This window comes from Lampetra fluviatilis, chromosome 13 (genome assembly GCF_964198595.1).
Source record: "Lampetra fluviatilis chromosome 13, kcLamFluv1.1, whole genome shotgun sequence".
NCBI classification, from domain to species: domain Eukaryota; kingdom Metazoa; phylum Chordata; class Hyperoartia; order Petromyzontiformes; family Petromyzontidae; genus Lampetra; species Lampetra fluviatilis.
This window is the reverse complement of record NC_136287.1, coordinates 9,945,088-9,970,506: the sequence shown is the minus strand read 5'-3', so window position 1 is coordinate 9,970,506 and position 25,419 is coordinate 9,945,088. Positions and strand designations below refer to the sequence as shown.

The 25,419-nt window shown below is 45.4% G+C and overlaps 2 protein-coding genes across 3 annotated transcripts in view; both read right to left on the bottom strand.

Moving 5' to 3' along the window:
- Positions 1 to 7,486, bottom strand: part of LOC144935528 (endosomal transmembrane epsin interactor 1-like) — a 114,156-nt gene extending 106,670 nt beyond the window's left edge. For both annotated transcript variants that reach the window (XM_078862273.1, XM_078862274.1), the window contains exon 1: positions 7,088 to 7,486. In XM_078862273.1, the coding sequence (XP_078718399.1) occupies positions 7,088 to 7,354 (267 nt within the window). In that variant the 5' untranslated portion in view covers positions 7,355 to 7,486. The remainder of the gene's footprint in view (positions 1 to 7,087) is intronic.
- TJP2 (tight junction protein 2) overlaps positions 1 to 25,419 on the bottom strand; it is a 389,609-nt gene that overhangs the window by 155,511 nt on the left and 208,679 nt on the right. The gene's annotated exons all lie outside the window — the stretch shown is intronic.

The following is a 25,419-nucleotide window of genomic DNA, read 5'->3' as shown; positions in this document are numbered from 1 at the left end:
CATTTACTGTGACAAGAAAGAAAAAAAAATCAGATTGTTGGCTTTACGGCGCAACATACCAAAACCATTACACACAGCCCCATTCGTGTCGTGATTTTTTTTCTCGCGTTCCCTTAAAACTGATGAATATATCCAAGAGAACGAATAATATACAGCCCTGTATACATTATTCAAATTCGCATGCCCACCCTATGACAAGCCATATATATATAAAAACACTACTCCATTAAATGCACAATCTGGCAACGGGTAACAGCATTTTGCATGAGAACGGGCGCGTTATAAAAGCGGTCTGGTTTTCTTTCTGCTTAATAATAATTTTTTTCACGGGCAGTAGCAACGTGGTCATCCATGTGCTGTTTTTGCAACATGCCAGACGGGCAATGCCAATCACACTTCAGTCCTGTGTGAACCTCGGCTCATGTTCAAACACTCGTCGGCAAATTTTTGCTTCTCCGTGTGGCCCAGTTGCCCATGTGCTTACGAGCGCCCATAATAGCTGGCAAAGTGGCGCACCACCCCCACCCCACCCCCCCGGAACCCGCGTGCTTCTGCTGTTGCTATGTCACACGCGGGGTTAACGCAACTCAAATAAGGCGAGGACCCCCACAAAGGTTGGCACAAGCCCACCACTGCTGCCCAGGTTTTAACACGAACAGGGACATGCGCGTGCCTTGCAAAGCCAAACAAATATAAATATATTTGTGGCGTTAAAACGTTTGCACTTTAAATCCGAGTGCAATATGTAAAACAAACCCCTTTTAAAATCACGCGCACGGGAGGTGCGCTAATGTCGTTCACGAAGAGCTCTGCGACTTGTCCTTAATGCCACACATTGGAGGTGTCAGCGTCTCTAAAATTAAACGCTCTTAACAATGCTTCAGTATTTAGAAAGCTACCATACTGTACGACCGGGGACTTTTCATAAGCAACGTGATGCAGATGCGGAACAAACCTAACCCCAGCCGCCAACCCTGACAAGTGCCTTCCCCCACACCTCCCGATTAGCACGGTTCGCTACGTACGGGGCAAAAGAAGTTCAACGTACAATAGAAAACCTCCCATTACACATTCGTTTATATAAAACACACACTAATAACACAGTCGCGGGGTGTGGTGTACGAATAGACAAACGATGAGTCGCACATAAAGGAGAGGCGTCAGGGAAGCTCATCGGCATTCAATAAAGTGTTTAAAATTCCTCTGCTCAGTTCATGCCGATGTCACGAGGCAGGCATTCACAGCCGTCGAACTGCACCCACATCAATTGCAACGGTCCCGTTTTACATTTGAACGGCCAGAGACAGCAAGCGTCTCACGGTGGCGTTGAAGGTCACGTTTTTCATAACCAAATACCCACCTTGAGTCCCGAAAGATAACATTGATCGCCGAACATCAAACTGCACCCCTTATGCCGCCATTCAATTTGAATGCCGCACAGGACTTCAAGCTCGCCTCCGTTTTCACTTTCATGCGCTGTGCAAATAAATGATAGAAAGGAACTGATAAGCACTGTTGGGGTCTTGGCCATGATGCATTTGTTGCAACCAAGAGTTGTGATATTCCATACTGGTGAAATGTACATCGATGCGCATCTCTATCCTTACAAAAATACATTTAGAGCAATTCATACAATTCTAGATTTGAAGCTTTCGTGACTGCAAGGATTCATATTCTTAGGTTTTTTCGGTAAAGTCACGTAGGTAAAACATTAAAATTAATAAAAGTAAAATAAAATAAAGATCACGACATTTTGTGTTGCCTCCGAAACGTCGTGAACTTTATTTTATTTTACTTTTATTAATTTTAATGTTTTACCTACGTGACTTTACCGAAAAAACCTAAGAATACAATTCATACAAGATTGCATTTTGGAAGAAAATATTCAGGCCGATATGCGACAGATTATTAAGCAACGATTCATGGATTATGAAACGACTATATGTATCTGGCTGGCAAATCTGCTCGGATTTTTACCAGCAGGGGTTTGAGATTAATTTCCATCTGACCGATGATATCGTCTTTGTCCATAGCACACCTGCTAAAAGAGATCTCACGGCTCATTGTACCATTCCTAGCTTGAGCGCACCAAGCCAGCTCGACCGTACGTGGCACAGTACACATTGCCATTTAATATTCATTACACAATCAATACTGTAAAACCCATCATAACAGAATCATAGTGCAGGACGGGAAACCCCCTTGTGTTTCAAAGAACGTGCAGAAATGTGTAAAGAGCGCACAGCCTATTTGCATATTTAATCATTGTTGACATTAGCTAAGATAATGGGGCCCAAATTGTGGAATTGAAGACTGCGGAGATTTGGTTTCCAGAGGCAGACTCTGGGGCAAGTGAGCATCGGTGACTATCCTTTGCTGATGAGCCCTCATAAGTATAAAACTGTTTTGTTGCCAGATAGAAGGGTAAAAAACCAATTATCATATTTTTTACTGACAAATGAGGTTCCAATGGTGTAAATGCTTACCCCGAGCTCTCATACTCTGATGGTGCATTGTCTTTGAGTTGTGCGCCTTTTGGCGTCATCTGGTCCAACACCATGTGAGACTAGGCTCTAAGGAAAGCTGTCTCGGGTGTGGGCCAATCAACTTCAAGGACAGTGCATACATTATCAGAGTTATGTTTTTTTGTTTGCATTATGACTGCAGGTATTGTGGTCTATGCAAACATGTGCTCCTTGTAAAAAAACAATTATCAGGATAAAACTGGTCCAGAGTTGTCCATCTCTCGATGGCTGCTGCCTGTCCGACTGTCAGTCGCATTTGCTCAAATGAATGTTGATGTTTGGATGGGGAGAATGATGGTGCAGTCTTCACGAGCCAACAGGCAACCTGAGGTACGAATCAGGAAACCCGAGTTAGGTCACAGTTGATACGGGCACCTCTCTATGTACAGAACAGGTACGCTCCTTAAGGGTTGTACGGACAAGTGCAATTTCCTACGTTTATGCAAGGCCTAGGCACGCAGTGCACGATGGAAGTTATTTAACATTGTATTACACTTTACCACATTGGGCAATGCAGGTTGGTGAATGAGACTGCTACTCAGGACTTGCAGAAATGTCACACGCCCCTGGGAATGGGAACTCAGGTCGCCAGGTTCATAGTGCAGTGTGCTCACTACTATGCCACCACTCTAAACCGTTAAAGTACAATATTATGTAATCATATGATCGTACAAGAGGCCAAAGTAAACATTCGTGGGCATTTTGTCTCGGGAATACATGTGGAGACTAATTGTACTATTACATTACTCAAAACGGCATGTTTCTGGCCACTTTATTGGAGAGAGAAAAACATTGCAGTGTACAGCAACAATTGTGCAGGTCGGTTTTCATTTAGGGACTTATTGCTTTCTGATAAAAAAAAAAGAAACGCATAAAATGTAGCACCAATGGTTGTTTTTGGTTCACATGGTGGTGCTGATGTTTGAAAACATCCAGGTAATGTGAAATGACAGCATGTCTGAGCACTGAATTTAGGAAGTAAACATAAACCATTCTCTATGGCATACCGGGTTATTAAACCAAAGTCAAACAATATCAGGCTGAAACGCAATATAATCATAATACCACGTCAAAATTCTGCTGCCAAGTCAGCATACCGAGAAGCATTTTATATATCCAACACTAGATTTCATATTCTTTGGGTCTTTCGGTAAAGTCACGTAGATAGAACAATAAAATAATAAAAATGAAAATAAAGTGAATTAAAAATAATAATAAAATATCACGACGTTTCCATCGCAACACAAGCAATCGTCATCAGGTCATCAGGTGATGGCGATCGAAACGTCGTGATATTTTTAATATTTTTTATTCACTTTATTAAAAAAATGTATTTGTATTATTTTATTGTTCTATCTACGTGACTTTACCGAAAGACCCAAAGAATATGAATTCCTGCAGTCACAAAAGCTTTAAGTCAAGATTCAACACTAGTTTCTAAACACAATAAGATAAGCGATGCGTGGCATTCATTAATATTATAAACATTACGTAGCGTGTTCAATGCAGATGGGTTTTTTAATCGCCCATTAAATCAACCTCATTTTGTCCCTGGCCCAAGGCAGATTCATTATCTCCCCCCCCCCCATAGCGAGATACTGTCATGCCCTCTGTTTGTTTGGGGACTTCAACTACACACCGACATGAATGCCGTTGAGTGTGCGAAAGCTTGTGCCAGTTGTATAAGCATGTGTTGTAATGTGATGACACGTTCCATTGGGAGTAGCGATGCTTATTAAGGAGTTGGAAGCTCCGTCTATATATATACACAAGAGGTGTGCTTAATATAATGAAATAAGTATATTCTGAGGATGTGCAAGTAATTATAGGCAACGGTCATCACACGAATTCCACAATGCCCCTCCCCATACAGCCCCGTACGTCGTGAAAAGTACCTGTGCTCCGTAATCCTGCACATCATCAATGTCCCAAGTACAATATCGGCATGCTGTGTAAATCATCAGATAAAGTTGCTTCACGCGGTACAGCATTAAGCGTGGAGCGGTGGCACAGTGGTGAGCGCACTGTTGGCTAAGCGCTGTGCCAGTTGAATTCCCGGCCACAGCGATCTTGAGTGGCGAGTGACAGCTGGACCACGATCGGCCGATCCACGTTGCTAGGCCGCACTAACGAGCGTGGTGAGGTACGGGCAAAAACAACCCCCGTCACCGAAAACGATGTGGGGGAGGCCTTCATCCAGCAGCGGATGAATACATTGCTCTGCACTAAATGCGAACACCGTAACAACCCAGCGATGATAATAACATTGTGAGTGTGCTCAATAGTGTACTTGCAAGGGCTCGTCGCCAAAGTGTTAAATATACATAACCACACGAGGATAACAAGTTCACATTATCTTCTTGGTTCTTTCGGTAAAGTCACGTAGAAGGGAAAAAATAAATTAATAAAAATAAAACAGCCCTGTTCTTCACCTGAGGACGGCTGCTTGCGTTGTGGCCGATACGTCGTGAGAATTATTTTATTATGTTTTATTTGTATTATTTTATTATGTTTTACTTTTATTATTTTATTATTTCCCTTCTACGTGACTTTACCGAAAGAACCAAAAAGATGAATCCCTGCAGTCACGAAAGCTTTACATCGAAATTTAAGTTCACATTACACTGCCTAATAAAAAACAATTTCACTGAAGCAATTTACGATAAAACGTCAAAAGAAAACATACGTTTGATGGTATTCATTAAGTGCAGCATATATCCCAGCGGGTTGATAGAATTGAAAGGAAACTATTGTAACACAAGGGGACTGCTTAATTAGAAAATTAATAGCGAGAATAAATAATAATCATTCACATGTATGTGTAAGGCGCCTTCCACTAATGTCTCGAGGAGCCTTGTAAGACGAAGGTGAAGGAAAGGCCATGGGAGAAGGACAGCTACATCGAATAAGCGGAATAAAGATAATGTGCCTTTAGACGCAGCTTTTAAAAAGTATCCACATTGTGGGAATAAATCCAGGTGTCTATACCCGCAGATACCATCCACATAGAAGGGAAATAGTAAAATAATAAAAATAAAACATAATAAAATAATTCTCACGACGTTTCGGCCACAACGCAAGCAGCCGTCCTCAGGTGAAGAACAGGTCTGTCGGAAAGACAGCGTCATTCAGACGGAAAGACAGCGTCATTCAGACGCTGTCTTCCCGACAGACCTGTTCTTCACCTGAGGACGGCTGTTTGCGTTGTGGCCGAAACGTCGTGAGAATTATTTTATTATGTTTTATTTTTATTATTGTATTATTTCCCTTCTACGTGACTTTACCGAAAGAACCAAGAAGATGAATCCCTGCAGTCACGAAAGCTTTAAATCAAAATGTAATAATTACTTGTTATTATTACGAATTCTTATTAATAATGTCTATTAATAATAGTAAGTATTCCGAGTAATAATACTCAGCATTTTACTTGGTTCTTTTGGTAAAGTCCCGTAGAAGGGAAATAGTAAAATAATAAAAAAATAACATAATAAAATATTTATTTTTTATTAATACTAATTAAATAAAAATAATAACATATTTTTTTCTGTTTTATTTTATTTATTTTATCATTTCCCTTCTACGTGACTTTACCGAAAGAACCAAGAAGATGAATCCCTGCAGTCACGAAAGAAGCTTTACATCGAAATTTAACATCCACACACTTTAGTCCGACATTGAACAGCAAAGAATTTCAGAAAGAAACTTGAATGGAACGAATGAGAATTTACAAACACAAGTGCCGTGCAGAAATGTGTCCTTTTTTGGAATTGTAATAAACAAAAACCAAAACCCTTTCTTTCTGTAACCAGGTAAAAGTCCAACTGGCCTCACAGTCTCAATCAAAAGGAAGCCTTTTCATGAATAATGTAAGAAAAAACGGTATCACCATATATCAATCCAATAGGGCAGTGTGTTATTTGGAATGGGGGGAAAATATAAATATGTATAGATAATAGGTGTTGGTACAGCTGGGTCACAGTCTCATTTGAGACAGATTTTGAACGGAGGGGGGAAAAAAACTGCATAATAACGAGGCAGCTCGGCAAAGTGCCCCTCTACAGAGAGAGCTTCAGTCAACACAATGAATGAATCGATGAAACAATACAAGTGTTTAGTGGCGAAAATAACCGCAGTCTAGTTCCACAAATATATAATAAGCCGCTTTTAACTTACCCTGCAAAGTTTCAACGAGTTTCGAGAGTTTTCCAACAGCGTCCTGACCATACATTGATATTCATGGACAATTCCACTCCTGCGTGGCATGTCAAAAAAAAAGACCGCCTGGAGATGAACTACGTACACTCGAGGAGGGGATGTAACACCACAAACTCTGCACAGATAGATTTAATAATCCATTGCCGTACTACAATTTCCAAGCAAACTCGCAGCCACAGTCCACACAACAACAGCCCGTGCTGTATATTCCCCGGCAGTCATCTTCTTCTTACCCACGTACTCGCCAAGGATGTCGGTGATTTGACGGCAAAGAAACCGAGGAACGCGAGCGAACGAATTTGCACGCCACAGCAATCAATCGACGAGTCACAGGCGTGACAACTTACCGAGAAGCCGGCCCAGAAGGGGCACGAGTGACGCACCCTGGCCGACGTGGTGAGCGCCAGGGCAGCGAAGCTCACGGCCACGATGAGACCGCCGAGAACCATCTGAGTGACCCCCAGGGCGAGCAGGAGACGTGCGCGTGCCCGGGGCGGTCCCACCCGGGTGAGCGCTCCCAGGTGGCCCGGGCCACCGAGCGACGACCCGGTCCCAATATCGCCGTGGGACGGGGCCCGCTCTCGGGGTCGCGCAGAGGACACCCTCAGAGGCATCCTGCGGGGCCCTCCAGCCCTGGGGCCCCGAGCGCCTCGGCTGCGTTGGCAGGAGGTGGAGGAGGGCGAGGAGGAGGAGGAGGCGGAGAGGGGTGCGGAGTAGAAGGCGGAGGACAAGGAGCTGCGAGGCGGCGGCGCATGGAGCCGGGGTGCCGCGCGCGGCGGCAGTGGCCGCGCCGTGCAGAAGAAGCTGGTGGCCAGGAGGGGGAGGAGGAGGGGGAGGCGGAGGAGGGGGAGACGGAGGGTGGAGTTGGGGGAAAGGAAGAGACGGCGCTGCGTGAAGAGGTGGGAGTGACGAAGGTGGACGGGGAGACGGGGACGCGCTTGGAACGAGCGAAAGAGGAGATGGTGAAACTCTGGTGCGCAAGATTGGGGAGGCCGAGTTTAAGATGAAGCCGGTGGCGCGGGTTAAGAAGAAGACGACGCGATGAAGGTGGAGGATAGAACGGCGCAGACGGAGGCGGAGGCGTCCGACCAGGAGAGTGAGCTGACGATTGGCGTGGACGACAGCCCTCGAGGAGATCCAGGCACCGCTGACGATGACGACGACGGCGGCGGCGCAGAAAACGGGGCGATAGTTCAAAGCGCAAAGGACACGAGGCGGTGGGCGAAGGAGCGCAGGAGGTTGTGGGATCGCTCCAGCGGGAACGCGACGACGCTGATGAGCGGCGAGCAGTCGTGGCGCGTACGGATGAGCAGCGGCAGGATGACGACGACGACGAGTTGGTGGTGGTGGTGGAGCGTGAACGACGTCGGCACGAAGAGACGATGCCGAGATGCCCAGAGCCAGAGGCGTCGGCCATCCACTGGTCAGACGCCGGCGAGGTGGACGGAGGACAGGGCCTCGACGGGGAGGAGACGGAAAACAAGTGACGGTCACTTGGACGTCTCAAGACGCGTCTCAAGACGCGTCTCCCCGGAGCGCTCACGAGCAGCGAGCACCAGCCGCAAAGCGCCGGCTCGCTGGCGTGTCCTCGTCCCTCGCCTTCTCCTCGCTGCCGCCTCTGTCTGCAGCGCGCATCTCTCTCTGTGTGTGTGTATGTGTCTCAGCAAGCAGCAGTGCGTGGATGAGTCAAGCTGTCACCTGCTGCTGCTGCAGGCTAACATGTGCGTGTAGCAAGCTATGGTATCCTGCGTGTATCAACGTGTTGTCGCGCAGCCACCACCCGCCCCTTTAACGCTGCTCACGTGAGTTATTTTTTAATGTGCTGTGATCATTATGATGCTGCTGCTGCTGCTGCTCATGCTGCCGTTGTTGCCTCTGTTGCCGACGACGACGATTATGGAAGTGGCGGTGGTGTTGTTGTTGACAACAGTCTTAAGTCATTCCACGGAGAGCCAACAAACACCGGGATGCCCTACTGCGCGTTGAACGCGTGGGGGGTCTGCGTGGCACGTGTGTTGGAGAGCGATAGAAGGAGGGTGGGTGGGTGTGAGTGAGTGAGCGAGAGTGGTGGTGGTGGTGCAGGAGGAGGAGGAGGACGGGGGGGCTGGGCTGTGTTTGGCTTTGGCGAATCTCCGCCCCGGAAACGCACAACCACGTCCCTGCGCGTGTTGTCTTCGCCTGCCGACTCAGTCTGCTCAGCCGGGAGGAGCAAGCGCCGTTACAGCTTCCGGCAAGAAGAGCCATACCCCCCCCCCTGTACCCCCCCCCCGTACCCCCCCCCCCTGTACCCCCCCCCCCTGTACCCCCCCCCCCCCTGTACCCCCCCCCTGTACCCCCCCCCCCTGTACCCCCCCCCCAACCCCGAGTCTAGCGCGCAGGTAACGGACGAGCACGCTACTCTGCTTCATTTTCATTTCAGGTGGAGCTGTCCAGTGCTGAAATCCGGAAAATATTCACCCATCAATCCTCCGAACCCATCAATTCCTCCACCCACCGCTTCCTGGCAGGGAGCGGGGTGCGAGGGGGGTGGTGGTGGTGGTTGAAGGGAGCTTCGAAAGAAATCAATATCCCCTGCGAAATGAAGACGCCCTGCTGCAAACGATGCTCAAATCTCACACTCAATTCCCGCCAACACCACGACCACCCTGGTTCTTCTAACGCTGCTGCTGCTGATAATAACGATGATGCCTCTGCTGATGATGCTGTCTGCAGGGTCGTTTAACAGCTCATCGGCAGGATGAATTAATGATCTTCACAGTACAGTCACACGGTTGCAAATATTGTGCCGGTCTCTGCTGGATTACACTCGCACCGCGTCACGATTTGTTTCGCTGGGAGTGTGGGGAATGAAGGATGACACAGGGTGGCTTTTTAACCGAAGGGGCAACGTCTTAAACAAGTGTAATTGCTGTCCTGCACATGAAGCGCAATTAAGGTAAACTACTATTCTGTAAATTAAAAAAATTAACAGCGCAAAATTATTATTTCCAAGTCCAAACGTATTTTTCTGCTCAAATAACCGTGAAGGCGGTGCTGTGAATCCGTGTACAGCACTACGCCAGTGGCGGAAATTCCACATTCCTACGGCTGGTGGCAAAGTATGCCCATGGGATAACTACTGTTGACTTACCCACAAGGTGGAACTTATTTTATCGCCCCCGTAAGGATGTCCTGGGATGGGTCAACCCCTAAGGGGTCATCCATTTAGTAGGTACGCCAAAATCTGTCAAAACTTGACCCCTCCCTGTACGCGCGCGTACTTTTACACCCCCCCACCCCAACTGCGCTTGACCCCCCCCCCACCCCGAATCCTATAGAACAGCCGATATTTAATCCACGCATAAACAATCGAGGATGACTAACATTAACGTGTGAAATCATGACTGTAGGTGCTAAAGCGTCCACGTCAGCAGGAGAGGATATACTGGTAGGGACCTCCTGGTTACACCAGCCCACAGGGGATTATTGTGTCCGTCCGTCCGTCGTGAATCCAAAAATGGGAGGGGTGGGGCTGGGTGGAGAGGGGAGGGTGGGGAGGAGCTGGATGGGGACGGTGGGGAGGGGCTGGGTGGGGAGGGGAGAGTGGGGAGGGTGAGGCTGGGTGGGGGGTGGGGCTGGGAGGGGAGGGGCTGGTCACCCCGTGGTGCCCTTATAAAACTCAACGTTTAACCTACTCACGCCGGCTTGTGCCCGCCCTCACAGTCGGCCATATTTGCGGAATACACCACGCCGCCGTTGACCCTGGCCATTGACCGAGCAACCCAACGTTCCTACCAGCTCCTTCCGCAGGAGGAATGTGTTGTCAGGCACTTGATAGTAGATCGCTTCTGCTCGCCAACGCTTTAGCAGCTACATCAGCAGTCACATATTCACACGTAGTGTCATCACGCTTAGTTTTCTCCCATATAACCGATCAGTTTATTGTTGTTCTTGTTAACTAGCTTGCGGCCTAGCTTTACACACAGCTTTGTACAAACAGTTATACTTGACCGTGTCATCCATCCTGAATGGTTATTCAAAAACACGTCTATTGTGATCTTAAACACACAATTAAAACTCGGTGAACTCGTCTCTATGTGAAGTGCGTCGACTGCACATCTGCTGTAGCAGTAGCCCGACGTAGAGACGAGTGTTCGTGCTGAAGTCCGGGCAGCAGTAGTAGCAGCAGCACGAACAGAGCGGCAGCTAAAACCTCGAGCCAGCGGCGGTGTGGAGCGAGGCCAGATCGCAGGATGTGTGGTAATCCGTGGTGGGGCAGGCCGCCAGACCATGTCAGACTCACTGCTGAGCTGCGTGATAGCTGCAGTCAGGGGCACGGTGGTGGCACACGAGTGACGCCTCTCCCACAGTCCCACTTCTCCCGGCAGGACTTGTTGTCTGACAGCTGGAGACACTGAACTGTGGCTCATTTGAAGGCCAATGTAGACAAATTATTATCCAGGCTTCACCCCCCCCCGTTTCCTATGCGTACATTGTCAGTAGACCCCCCCCCCCATATGCAAGCGACCGCATTTGGGTTAAACCCCCTCCATCCCCCCTCCATGCGTACGTACTCAATGGATGGCCACTAACCAGGATTTGTATTCAAATTTACGATGCCAGCCACCAGGCCGGGTATTTGTAAGTGCCATGGATTGTGATACATGATACGCGTTTTAGATTATACCTATGTTGTTATGTATTCCCATATTTGTTTGACAAACTTACCTTTCAATAGACATTTGCCTTAAATGGTTCTGACCCATCTTCTGTCCCCCCGACAGACCTGGTCTTCACCTGAGGACGGCTGCTTGCGTTGTGGCCGAAACGTCGTGAGAATTATTTTATTATGTTTAATTTTTATTATTTTATTATTTCCCTTCTACGTGACTTTACCGAAAGAACCAAGAAGATGAATCCCTGCAGTCACGAAAGCTCTAAATCGAAATTTGGTTCTGACCCAGAAGAGCAAATGTAATGAATGTACGTACAGGGTTTTTGCAGATGTCGCGTGACCCCATTTAATTCTCTAAAACGTAATATATTTTTAAGTAATATGTATTTAAAACAGAAATGTATATGCAAAGGAACAAGAATGTTAGCGGTCAATTAATTGGGGGGGGGGGAGGGGGGTGGTCACAAGCCATCTGGACCACCCTGTACAGTTGTGTCTGCAGAGCCGGTGGCCTGCAAGGCACCCGCAATGCGCCCAATCTAGTCAGATCTCAGTCTGAGCAAGTTTGAGATGGGAGAGCACCATGCATAACAGGTGCTATAGGCTGCAAAAAGCACTGTAAAGGATGGTCCAGGTGTCTTGTGACCCCCAATTAATTGACCTCTGGTTTTTTTCCCCTTTGCTTATTCATGTATGTTTTCAAACCCATTGGTGCACGAAAAACATTCTTTGAAGATTTAAATGGGGGTCACAAGACATCTTGACCACCCTGAACTATAATTTAATGTCCATACGCATAAGCTCAAAATCAGAGCAGAAACCTGAGCGATGTCTCAATGTCAGTGTTAACGCAATAAAGTTGCGCCGTTGTATCATTGATTCGTAAGGTTAACGGAAGCTTGAAACACTACAAAAACAACAGACACACACTTTAACGTCCAAAAAAACCCCCTTTATTATGAATAATATTGGTCGCAAAAGCCTACGTGTTAAACTTAGAATCCCATTATATATCCGGACCATTGTACATGTGTTTGTTACATATGCTAAAACGTGTCCGAGGTGTTAAATTTGTTTTCCTACTTAAATTATGAATTTTGTATGTTGAATTGCTGTTACATTAATAATGCCACGTACTCTGACATATAGTGTGCATTCTGAATTACCGCTGCATAAATATTACATTTGCCTCGAGGTATAACCTTCCATCGAGCTAATGCTGCAGTTTACTGACATACTTCTCTTTCTGTTTATCCATCACGAGTGGGAAAGTTTGTTTTCAATGGGTACATGTCAAATTAGGTTGCAGAATGAAATGTATAAGAATATTAGGTTTTCGCGAACGTGGAACAGATTTTAAAGTCAAAACCAAGCCATGACCTACACAGCACTGGAAGGCTGTGATCCAGCACGGTGTTCATAAAGGGTTGGAAATACATTTTAAAAGTGACTGGTAAACAATTTCCCTGAGCCTTTAATATCACGTGTTGCACACACTTATCATCAAGAGGCACCAACGCGCCAAGAACATTCCTGGAAATGTACAAAAGGCATACAAACCACGGTGCTTCAAAATGGATGTTGGCTCATTGCTCAAAGTGGTTTCGGCTCTGCATTGTGGCATCATCGACATGTGCACGCCGGTTTTTTTGTTTTATTCTTCACCAGAAGTCAGAACGCATCCTGTTATTCGGTGACCTTGGCACGTTGGTTTCCTTCATCCGCTTTTTCTATTTTTTGCGTTTACGTAACGTCACGTCAAGATCGCATCCCCTGAAAACATTCCCACGCTAGTGTCACCAGAAATTCCAGTCCAACAAGAACATCTTGCCGATATTATTATTGTTGTCTTTGTTTCTGTGTTCGTGCAAAAAAACGCACTTTTTGTTTCATAAATAGCAGAAACTGGCATCTGATTTTACAATGGTGCCATGGATATGTTCTTGATATAAACATAGCAAGGAACATGACAGAGCTGTGAATGTTTATTGTTTTAGGTTTTTTTTTTACCTAATTGGCTTATTATTACACACGGTAGAGCATGGTTAATAGCAAAGAACAAGATGAGACAAAGCAAAACCACTAAATGAATCTTGATCTCCAACCGAATGGGTTGTATCTTGTTTTACTAAATCACATTAAATGTTGCCGTTTAAAGCAAAGCATCAGTTAATTTCCATCATGAATATAATTTCGGCTCTATTGCTGAGGCTGCTGGTGTTGGAGCTGCTGCTGCGTTTATATTCAGCAACTACTTTGAAATGTAGATTTTTTTTTTTAAATAGACTTGCACATTTCTACTGGGCCTTGCCAAGTGTGAGGCTAACCATGAGGTTAGTTGACCACAATTATGTCGCTCACTCCTCTTCGCTCCCCGTGGAGCACAAGGCCGCAACAAGCACACGTCTCGAGCAGCCTTCTTTGCTTCACCCCAAGACAGACCCCATGGTCTTTAGTTGGTCGTGAACGGTGCCGTCGCCAGGTCGTCTACGGCCTGCCTCGTGATCTTTTCCCTCGTGGTGTCCGCCGTAGGGCAGTTTGCGCTGTGGGCTCGGGCTCCGCTCTGCGCACGTGTCACAGCCACCTGAGTCTTCTCTCTGTTACGTCCGTTTCTCTCTGTTATAAAAAATTATGTCGCGAAAACAATAATATGTTCTGACATATTTGTGGAGCCAGGAGGCGGTATCGCCCAACGGAATTAATGTGTTTGCATTCATAAAGTAACACATCACATTCAATGTATAGTTTATATATTTTATTATGAGTTGATAAAATCCTGATGTAAGCATTTTAAGCCAATTTACTGTGCCCTTTATTTAGCAGATTAAATTTCGTTGAAAGAAGATGCGTTAACCATGGGTGGGATAATCCCTATGAGAAAATAATTCTTGCTCGCTTAATTTGTTTTAAACAGTTGCTAAGCACAGCCCCAAAACATGAGTTGGCTCGCAACAAAGAGCACTGTCGATATTTGTACTGGGTAAGATTTAACATGTTCTAGATTTGAAGCTTTCGTGACTGCAAGGATTCATACTATCAGGTTTTTTCGGTAAAGTCACGTAGGTAAAAAATAAAATTAATACTGTAAAAGTAATAATAGAAATAAAATAATAAATCACGACGTTTCGGAGGCAACACAAGTTTCGGAGGCAACACAAGTCTCCGTCATCAGGTGACGGTCCCACCTGATGACGGAGAATTGTGTTGCCTCCGAAACGTCGTGATTTATTATTTTATTTCTATTATTACTTTTATTAATTTTATTTTTTACCTACGTGACTTTTACCGAAAAAACCTAAGAGTATTTAACATGTTCCTTGAATGTAGCAAGGTTATAAGAGCTCGGGAAAAAAATCGACGAAGGGAGAAGATTCCAAAATCAAGCAGTGCAAGGGAAAAAGTAAAGTATTTTGATTCGCAGCGTGTTGATTGAACATAGTATGGATGAGCCGAAATACATAAACACATGTAAGGTACTATTTATTAAATAACTTATGGTGTAATACTACTATTGCCTGCCGATCACGATTACCTTATGAAGCCGAATACATGATAGGGTTTTTTGTATTCTGCTCACAATACAAATGCATTTTCTTGAAAATAAAACGTGAACGATCTGTAGGGCTTGCAGAAGGTCCGTTATCTTCTAATGTTGTTTATACCATGGATCAGAAGCCACACAGCCCTTAGACTTGTACGTTTGTTTACGCTTGTCTGGTTTTAAAATATTGCTCCAGCAGTCAACTCGCAAATAATACACCACCAGGAGCCCAAGCAACATGCATCTTCAAAACTTCAGCAGTCAGCACTCTTACACTCGACACTGGGAACAGGACTCTATTTGAGTGTCTCAAGAGATCTGGAGGTGCTATGCAAATTCAGCAAATATGGTGTGGCCCAAAGAGGAAAGGACGGTCATGCACTCTGCAGTATGAACAAATGTGAGCTGACATTATCTGAATACAACTTCATAGCACGTAAAATTCCTGAAACGTCGCCTCTTGTATGTTTCTTTTGAGGCAGTGTCATTGATTCACGTGTTGAGATTTCGTTTTGATTTTGTTAATTGTGCTTGTGCACCGCTGCCAACATAGCAGATCACTAAATAATAATTGATCCTCATAGCGTATTCAACAAGCAGACACAAAGAATATGACTAAGACCAACTCGGGTACATTTTTATATCCATGTTATATCCATATTATCCATATTATTGATTATTTGGGCTTTGGAATGCTTCGTTTACAAAATTAGTTTCTTTTTGAAGTCCAGCTATTTTTTCAGAATACAAATTAACACACGTATTGTTCATTAATGTTACGTGCCAATTCTATTTAGTATTGTCAATACAACATCGAGTACTACACATCGCTCCAAGGGAGGACATCGATTGGCGATATCTGTGGAATTGCAGCCAAAGGCAGGAATATGAATCAGAGGATGAGATGAGCTCACATGCAGGAGCTCAATGGAGTGTTGTACCACAGGAAGACATGCAATCCGGCAGTGGATAGTTACGGCTGATGAGCAGTTGGCAGGAGTGGTGGCAGTGTGGTTACACAATGCAATTTGAACCTGGCAATCTGAGTTCTAATTGCCACAGCTGACATCAATCGTGAGTGATATCTGAAGAAGGCTCTGAAAAACATTCCTGAGCACAACCCCTTCGCAATCCCACACTGAGCAGTATGGTGAAGTATGGTCAAACAATGCCCATGGACGCATGGCATTAGTAGGCTTTCATACAGTAGGGAATTGACAGAGGACTTGGAGTTATTGATGTTAATCAACCTCACACAAGCTATTATTATATACTGCTTCTCGAAGAGGGATTTTGGTCATTGCTGTGAAGCCGTCCTAACGATAAACTTAAAACTATTTTAATTGTATCAGGTAAGGCCCACTGAGCGATAGAGCTCTTTCCCAGGTAGCGACCTGCCTATCCCAAATGACATCTCAATGAAGTGACGTATCACGTGGACATTTACAGCAGCCAAATCCTCTAACCGCACGGAGATTCTAAACGTGGAGGGAGGGGAAAAAAAAGTAACCCGTAAAAACAAAGTTTTTCACTATAAATCCTTTATATGCGTGGCATCGGTTTTATTTTATTATTCATTTCTGTTTTTCTTGAGTAAGAGTTTCATTTTTATCACATTGGTATTTTAAATTAAATATTAAATTTTTTTGTTCCCTAAAAAGTGTAAAATTTTGGAAAAACATTTTCACGAAAATAAATTGTCACGCACAACGAGTCTGTGCGCAAAATGTCAGCTCGATTGGATCACGGGAAGTGGGTTAAAAAACGACCGAAAGATTTGCACGGTCGTAAGCGCGCAAGCAAGTGAACTTAATATAAAGGATTTAAAAACCGAAGGACCCGGAGGAAAATGGCACGCGGCCACGGCGCAAGAGACGACAACTCGCAAACTCCAAATACACCGCAGGCGTTAGGGTAGCGGGTCGAACCCACGAACCTCCTGTACACCAGGCGAGGGAGTTAACATCGCCGAGACACCCTTGACGAAAACCCAAACCCAGCCCTTGAACTCGAAACGCTGCACTTGCACAACAACCCCTAACCCCGTGTGTGGAGCAAGGGGGGGTGGGGCGGGGGGCTGGAATAGGAAGGGGCGGGGTCTAAGGACTTGAGGGGGGGCTAACGGGGGGGTGGGGGGCTAAGAGGTAAGGGGGGGGGCTAAGGAGATGGGGCCTAGAGGGGCGGTGGGCCTAAGGGGGGGGGGCTAGGGAGGGTGGGGTCTAAGGGGGGGGGCTAGGGGGGTGGGGTCTAAGGGGGGGGGGGACTAGGGGGGGTCTAAGGGGGGAGGGCTAAGGGGGAGCTAAAGGGGGGACACCTAAGGGGGGGAGGGGCTAGGGGGGTGGGGTCTAAGGGGGGGGGACTAGGGGGGGTCTAAGGGGGGAGGGCTAAGGGGGAGCTAAAGGGGGGACACCTAAGGGGGGGAGGGGCTAGGGGGGTGGGGTCTAAGGGGGGGGGGGGGCTAGGGGGGTGGGGTCTAAGGGGGGGGGGGGGGGCTAGGGTGGTGGGGGCTAAAGAGGGTTTAAGTTGAGAGAAGCATCGACTCATAATAGCAGCAGTTTCACGCCTCATCCGCTTTGAAGATTAAAACACATTGAATATACTTTACACGTTCATCACATTGCCTTATAGACAGTGCATATTAATACATTTTGCGAGTTTGAAGAGTGCTTGTCATCGAGTGTAAAACTTCCCTTTTTCATTGATCAAAGAATAACTCCTCTTTCTATTGTATTTAACAAGTCAGTGCAAACATTGCAAGTGACGAATGCTATGACCGAACAGTCGTAATAAATAATTTGCAGCGAATCTTAGCTAAGATTATACTTTTACCAAAATGTGCGTTGCAAAAAGGCTGCACTATTTGAAAAAAATGAGCGTCCAATGAGAGCAGTTCCAAATTTCTCGATATGGGGGTCTCTTCCTTTCCAATGCCGAATGTGTGCAATAGGGGAGTGGTGGCAGAGTGGTTAGCACAATGCGGAATTAACTAGATTTCCAACCGCAGTTGCAATTTTGCCAATTGCATATAGAGTACAGGACACTAACTCTTGTTAATTCTGCAATGATGTGTCTCTATGGTCAGATAGCTGTGGAAAGTCTGTACAAAAGCAGATGAATTCCCGTAATGTGCATGTATGTCTCTTCTGCCTTTAAGGCAACACAATAAATAACCCGTGGCATAGAATTAAGACTGGTGGATTCATAAGGCCCAAGTGAATTAGGGCAATTCCTGCGCATGCATTACTTAAGTAGTGGGGGTGGCACTTTAAATCATCATGAATGTAAAATGTCAGTTTTCCTTTAAGCATACAACTTGGTTGTTTGGCTCACCTTGAAATGCCTGCTCTGTTCACAGTAAACTCCTAAAACGCATTCGTTTCCATGCAGTCGCAATGAAAGCATTTTGCGCTTCATAACAATTACGAAGTATTTAAATTTGACAGTGCTCAAATGGAGCAAATGTGATGTATTAGATCCGTTACCCAGTGGGCTCTGCGCACATTGGAGAACTCCACAGCAAGTGACCCACGCTTGAGCAGTCACACGGAAGCACGTGTGACTCGCCACAAATGGGATGTTTATATTTATAATTTGATACAAAGTAGACACATTGGACTAGCCGTGTCACCATGGCAATCTCCCTTATTATTATAGCTAGAATGAGGACATTTAGATGAAGATCCTGATTGAAATGTTCCAAATATTGCCTAAATGATAATACCCTAAAGCCTTCTGGAAGGCCATCCAATCTCTTTTCAACAATAGGCAGCTATACAAATGGCATTATCTTCATTACTACTTACCATTAAGGCCTCCCCCGTCTCTCTGCTCTTTCTCTCCACCCTGCGAATATACTCAGAACTTGTTTTTAATGAGTACCTTATGGCTACAATGAACTCGTATACCCCCATCAGGAACATCACAATTGCCTCTCTTCCAAATGTTACTCTAATTAACATAATATCAATGGTCATTGCGTTGCCTTCTGTGTTGGTGTCGATGGGTGCTTTTGTTAAAGTGAAGAGTGGCTGACTCAGTTTCAGTTCTTCTGAAGCAACGCCAGCAGCAGCCACTGAAGGGTGCCATGGTCGCAAGGGCAGCTAACATCATCGGAACCCATTTACAGGCCTAATGCCAAGAGAATAGCCTATTGGCCTTACTTATACCGCATTAGCGCTCGATTGGATTTCCTTATGAGAGTCTAATTAAAAAACTCTCTCACCAATCCTTTGTTCAAATTTACACACGAATTTAAATTTATACATTCGCTCCTCCCAATATAATCACCAAATTTTAATTTCTACACCTTGAATGACATTCGGTGAGATATATTAATTTCCACATAGACCATTTCATAATTCTGTAAAGTAAAAAAAAGGGCCAAAACATCAACGTTTTAACTCGACGGCGCATGCCAGCCACTTGAACACGTGAGCCCATTCTCCCAGGATGCCTTGTCTCTGCTTCTTCCCAACGCGATGCTATTTCACGACGCTACTGCAGAGCTCGCAGCACTCTCGAAACAAGTCCCAGTGACGACGACGACGAAAACCGCGCTAACTTGCTCCGACGCTTGCGACAGGAGCCGCGTAAAAGGACTCAGGTTTTAGCGCAAGCGAGCGGGGATTTCTTTCGCACCCATCATCCCATCCCGACGCAGATGAGCCAGCGGGCTCACGCGGATGCATTTTAATTCGGGGAAGTGTTCTTGCCATGCGATTCAGTTCACTCGCCTTATCTTTCCCCGATATAAAAAAACAACAACCCCCCCGCCCGCCCCTTTAACCACTGATGCTCTCCCAGGCAAGTTGTGCAAGGTTCGATTTTTGCCTTTCCCGAAACCCTCGTGTTAATGAGGGCCACGCTTAATCCAGTAAACGGTCGCGCGGTGCAGGGTGGCTGTGTTTACAAGATAGTAAGAATTTTAATTAATTGCCGGGGCTCCTGCCCCTCTGTGTTGTCTCAATAGGACTTGAAGTGGGTCAGCGGTGGCTTGGGTAAAGCCACTGCCGTCAATCACCGCCCGCCCAGGGGATTAAAACGCATTTAAAATTATCTCGAGCAAGACATTCGTTTTGCTGTAGGAGGTGGCTACGTAGCACCGCACATATATAGATAGGCAGGGCCCAGAGCGTTCGAGTAGCGAGTACCGAATGTAATCCTATATTTGACATTTCAGACGTGGGAAGCAGTGTATTAGTCCTTTACACGAATAATCATTGGTACGTTTCAAGAATGCTCAATTGACAGACACCACTGCGTGTCTTTAAAGCGTCATCAAGTAGACCGCCTGTGAGGTGCAGTTTGCTTTGTAATGATAACCCAACCATGGGCAGTTTGGGGCCTCGACATAGCAGTAAGCAGACAAGCACTGCTTTTGATTCCGAATGTGGAATTGAGCAGAGGGTCTTACGAACCCATAGGCTTAATGGATTTTCACAACTTGCCCCAACCATCACGTAAAGTGCACATTATTAAGTTGTTAACATATGGCTAATTTTGGCCAATGCAAAACGATTACCCTTTAAATACATAACAGCAGACAGCAGATGTACTATCTTGAGGCAACGGCTATGTTATAAATAGGCTCCTGAATTAACAGTAGTATGGCAGTGTATTCTCAATTTTACTCACATTTTAAAAATATTTTCCCCATGACTTCTAATTGTTTTGTTCATTTGCAACGCACCGTTAACTTACTTAATCCGTCATGCTTGAGATACATGTACTCATAATCTATTGTAATTATTGTAGAATACATGGAGAAGATGACTAGAAACAACATAAGCAATTAGTTATACGAGCACATTTAAATTGCATATTGGATACATACTAAATTAAATTAAAGTAAAAATACAATACTGAAAGAAAAGTTATTTTGTCAGAGACTCCCTAAAAAGGGCATTATATTGTTAAAAATAATAGTGCAGACACATTAGGAAAGTGTTGGAACACTGCCCAGTTCTTAGAAAATTGTCTACTTTTAGCACAATGTCTAACATTTAGAAAACCATGCGAAAGGCGTGCAATTACTTTCGGAACACATCCAGAGCTCTGCATAGGTTTTTGTTTGTCACTTTGAGTGTAATTCTTCTAATAATCTGTGTGACGCACGCTTCTAATCCATCACCGTGGAGGGGAGGGCCTTGGTGGATCACACACGTGGGCCAGAGGTCGCAAACGGGTTTTGATTCCTTACCCGTACCCGTACCCGGCCGCACCAGGGTCGCAAATGGCTACCCGTACCCGTACCCGGCCGGGTACTGGTAGCCGGGTATCGGGTAGGGTACGGGTATCGGGTACCCGGTTGCGACCTCTGACGTGGGCATCGAGGTGCTCATACCCTGGCTCACCAGGACAAGGCAGGACAGCAAATGTGGGCTTCCACCAGTTCCACGTGTACGGGATGAAGTGTCCACACCGTCGCTAGCGTGGCCTCTCTCCGAGCGCTGCGGGGTTCTCCCACTTGTAACCACCGCTCGTTCATTAGCCGAGAACAGCTCACACTCTCATCGATCTTCTTGGTTCTTTCGGTAAAGTCACGTAGAAGGGAAGTAATACAATAATAAAAATAAAACATAATAAAATAATTCTCACGACGTTTCGGCCACAACGCAAGCAGCCGTCCTTCTACGTGACTTTACCGAAAGAACCAAGAAGATGAATCCCTGCAGTCACGAAAGCTTTAAATCGAAACTCTCATCGATGTTGGGGAATTTGACGGCGCCTTCCCCGCTTGCACGTGGTTCCTCGCACCTCCGAGTCATTCTTTCCCTTCAAGAGCGAGAGAATTCTGTGCGGGGCATTCCAAACGTAAATTTAAAATGTAAATCTGCTGATGAATGAAGCCCCCCACCCCTCCCACCCCCCCCCCCCCAACATTGTGTCGGTCATGGAGGTTGTTTGACCATACTTCACCCAAGCTGTTCAGTGTACCTTGGTGATGAAGGGGTTATGACCGGTTTAGATTTCACTCACCACTGCTGTTAACCGAAGCCGGGAATCGAACTCAGGTCGCCGGGATCACAACACAATGTGATAACTGCGGCACCACGCAACTTATTATCTGCATTGTTAGTAATAGTTCACGGCGTACAGATCAGTTTAGGATATAAAGGCTTGTCATTTTATTTTTATACACATGGACTTGAGCACGACTCATCCCATTATTACGATGAGTCGTGCCCAAGTCCATTTCCTGTTTGGTAAAACCAACAACCAAGGCACGGGGATGAAAGTTATGAAATAAAGAGAAGGTCGAGAGGTTGGAGTGGAACTCAACCATCAAAAGCAACATGCCAACGTGCCGAACAAAGCACGTTTTTAAACAGGGAGCATGATCACATTGTAAGAAGGGATGAAGGGCAATGGATGAGACTCGTGATGGAATATATACTCTTAGTTTTTTCGGTAAAGTCACGTAGGTACAAAATGAAATTAAAATTAATTAAAAAAAATAAAAACAATAAAATCGCGACGTTTCGGAGGCTACACATGCTTCGTGATGGAATGCCAGTCAAAACGAGGAACAGACCCAGGAGTAGGACTGCCATGGACGTGGATTCATGAGATGAGCTCAATGAACTCATGTGAAAATAAAGGCATCACGAGACATTGAGCAGCGTGTCGCTGATCCAGCAGTGGATCATTATTCACGGCTGTAGATGGGTGTTCATGAACGATCCACTACTGGGTTGCAGTGACGGCATAGTGGTTAGCAACACCACGCAATGGACGAAGCAACCCAACTTCAAATTCTGGCCGTGGTTCACGTGCAGTGCTGATATCAGAACCAGTTCTGCATCGACTTGCACTGACGAACGTGGTGACATATCGTCAAGTCAGAGATCCGCTGCAACCTACATATGGGGTGCAAGGCAGACCTTCATCCTGCTGTGAATTGGCAAAGACCGGTAAAAATATAGTGTTGTTAATATTTATACCGTTAAACATTCTACATGCACCACAACAGAAAAAAACTGAATTAATTCGTGAATTGAACCGTATCTCTAAACTGTGACAGTTATTATTGAAGTTGAATTGTTGAATGCCAACCAAACTTTTATGAGCAAAATAAAACCTCACTTTCTTTTCTTCAAGGCAAGTGTCCACATCTGGCCTTGAGGTGAACACTGTTTATCTTTCATGCAACTCATCTATGCTTTTAAAGCCACATTATTGCTATTTTATATTGTCAACCTGTCATTCGATCTGATTATAGTGATTAGAACTTTTTTGGGAAATCTAAAGTAATCGTATTATTCCGGAATGCTTTTGTCGACCAAGATCCCGTCTTCTTTAGAATTTGAATAACCATAGCAGAATCACTCTTTGGTTCTTTGGGTAAAGTCACGTAGAAAATAAAATAATAATAGAATACGACGTTTCGATTGCAACACAAGCAACCGTCATCAGGAAATAATGAATGAGAGAAAAAAACAACAGTCAACTTAGCAACACAATGCAACACAACAAAGAGAGCCGGGCAACACCAATAGCCAACGGCACGCCTGGCCTGCCTCCGGCCACTGTGGTCTGGAATTCCACACAACTCTCTCATCTGCCCCCCCCCTCTCTCTGCCCCCCACCTCTCTATTTAAAGCCTCGACACAGTGGCGCTGTCTTTCTGTTTGTCAGTCGTTGGAGGAGCGTGGTCTGCCAGGTGGGGCGTTAGCTGTTTGTGTTGTCCGGCTCTCTGTGCTGTGTTGCATTGCGTTTCTAAGTTTATTATATAATGTTAGCTATCAACAACAAGGCAACTCATATGACTAATTTGGAATGGGACGCAAGCGTAGGATTGAACACCCTGTCGCTGGCCGCCATTGGGGAGGGTGTATAGTGTGAAAGGCCGAAACACCCTAGGAACCAAAGGTTCACTACTGACGATGCGCTCCCCAAATTTCACCAGGCTCACTGTTCATGAACTCTTGGAAGTGCTTGCACAAAGGATAGTAACATCTCATCGTGTGTTCTTGGAATATATATATTTTTTCTCATTCATTCTTACCTGATGACGGTTGCTTGTGTCGCAATCGACGCGTCGATTTCCATTATTATTTGATTTTATTTTCTACGTGACTTTACCGAAACAACCACGGAGTAATTCCTGCAGTCACGAAAGCTTCGAATCTAGTTTCGTAGCAGAATTATCTGGGTGACGCTTTACATTTTCAAAGTCGAAAGCACCCGTTTTGTTGCAAGAGCATACAAAGAGTCTGTTATTGTCCCTACTCAAAAAAATACAACAAAGAAAGAATAAACAGATTTCAAGCGCAAATGTGCGAGAACACGAGTTCTTGCGTAACTAAGCGTGCAACATTTCATTTTGCCTGGGGTCTGCTATTGTGTAACACCTGGCTGATTAAATTAGTCTGAAGCTCTGTCATGTTGTATTTATTTGTACCCTGATGATGAAAGCTGCTAGGGTGCATATGAAATATAGCAGAAAATAATAATCAACTAAATATCCACGCACATGTCAATCAACTGCCACAATATATCTGGACCACGCTTTGCATCTCGAACTGGGGCAGTGACAAGCGCATTCGTCGCAGAGGTGTCCGCGGTTCGACCCCCATTGGCCGCCCTGGTTATTACTCCGGGTAGCAGTAACCACAATGCACCTCACGCTGCCCGCTTCACACGTGGCACGTTAAAGATCCCGCGACATCATTCGCAACGTGAAGGCCAATTTTTTTTTGCCGGTGTCGTTATTTCAAAATATCCCAAATTCGAAAAAGATTTGCCCGCACTGCACGTGGCAATCATCCGCACCGTAGCGGCAGACCAATGGCGGTTTGCAGTCCGGGTGCCGCGTCACGCGGTGCCCACAGGGGACAGCTGCCATCGGTGGTGTTGCCCTTTCAACATATACGAGATGTGTTGCAAGTCGCTTATCGCGTGGTATCGCTCCGAGACGCTTGAGGGTGTAAAGTGTGCTTCATCCAACACACATCGTTATCATTGTCGTGCTCACACTGACTCGATGGCGCATGACGCTTGGGTGTTCTCATCGGTTTTGAGTGGTAAGCCAGTGAAATTAGTTGCGATCGCATAAAATGCATGTGCTTTAAGATCAAGCGTTCAAAATGTGGCCACTGTCGTTTTCGGTAAGCGCGATGTTATACGCACACCTGTCGCAACTTTGAATGTTGAAATGCAATTGACTGACATTTTGTGAGTCAAATGACCGCTCTTAATTTGGCATTGCCCAGGTGCTTTCGTATGGCAATGGGGAATAGAAATCTGAGAACTTAACAAATTGTCGGCTAAAGAGCCTCCTAAGTTATACAAATATCGCAAATCTCTAGATCGTGCTGGAATGTCTAAAGCATCCTAGAACAGGGAGTATAAAGCAGGGAAGGTATGCAACGTTGTGAAATCCAGCGTATTTCAATAGGGAATTGCCATATCGCTTGATGTGTCATTGTACATCAACAGATTTTCATTCCTTCCTTCCACAGGCCCCAGCATCTTCACATACC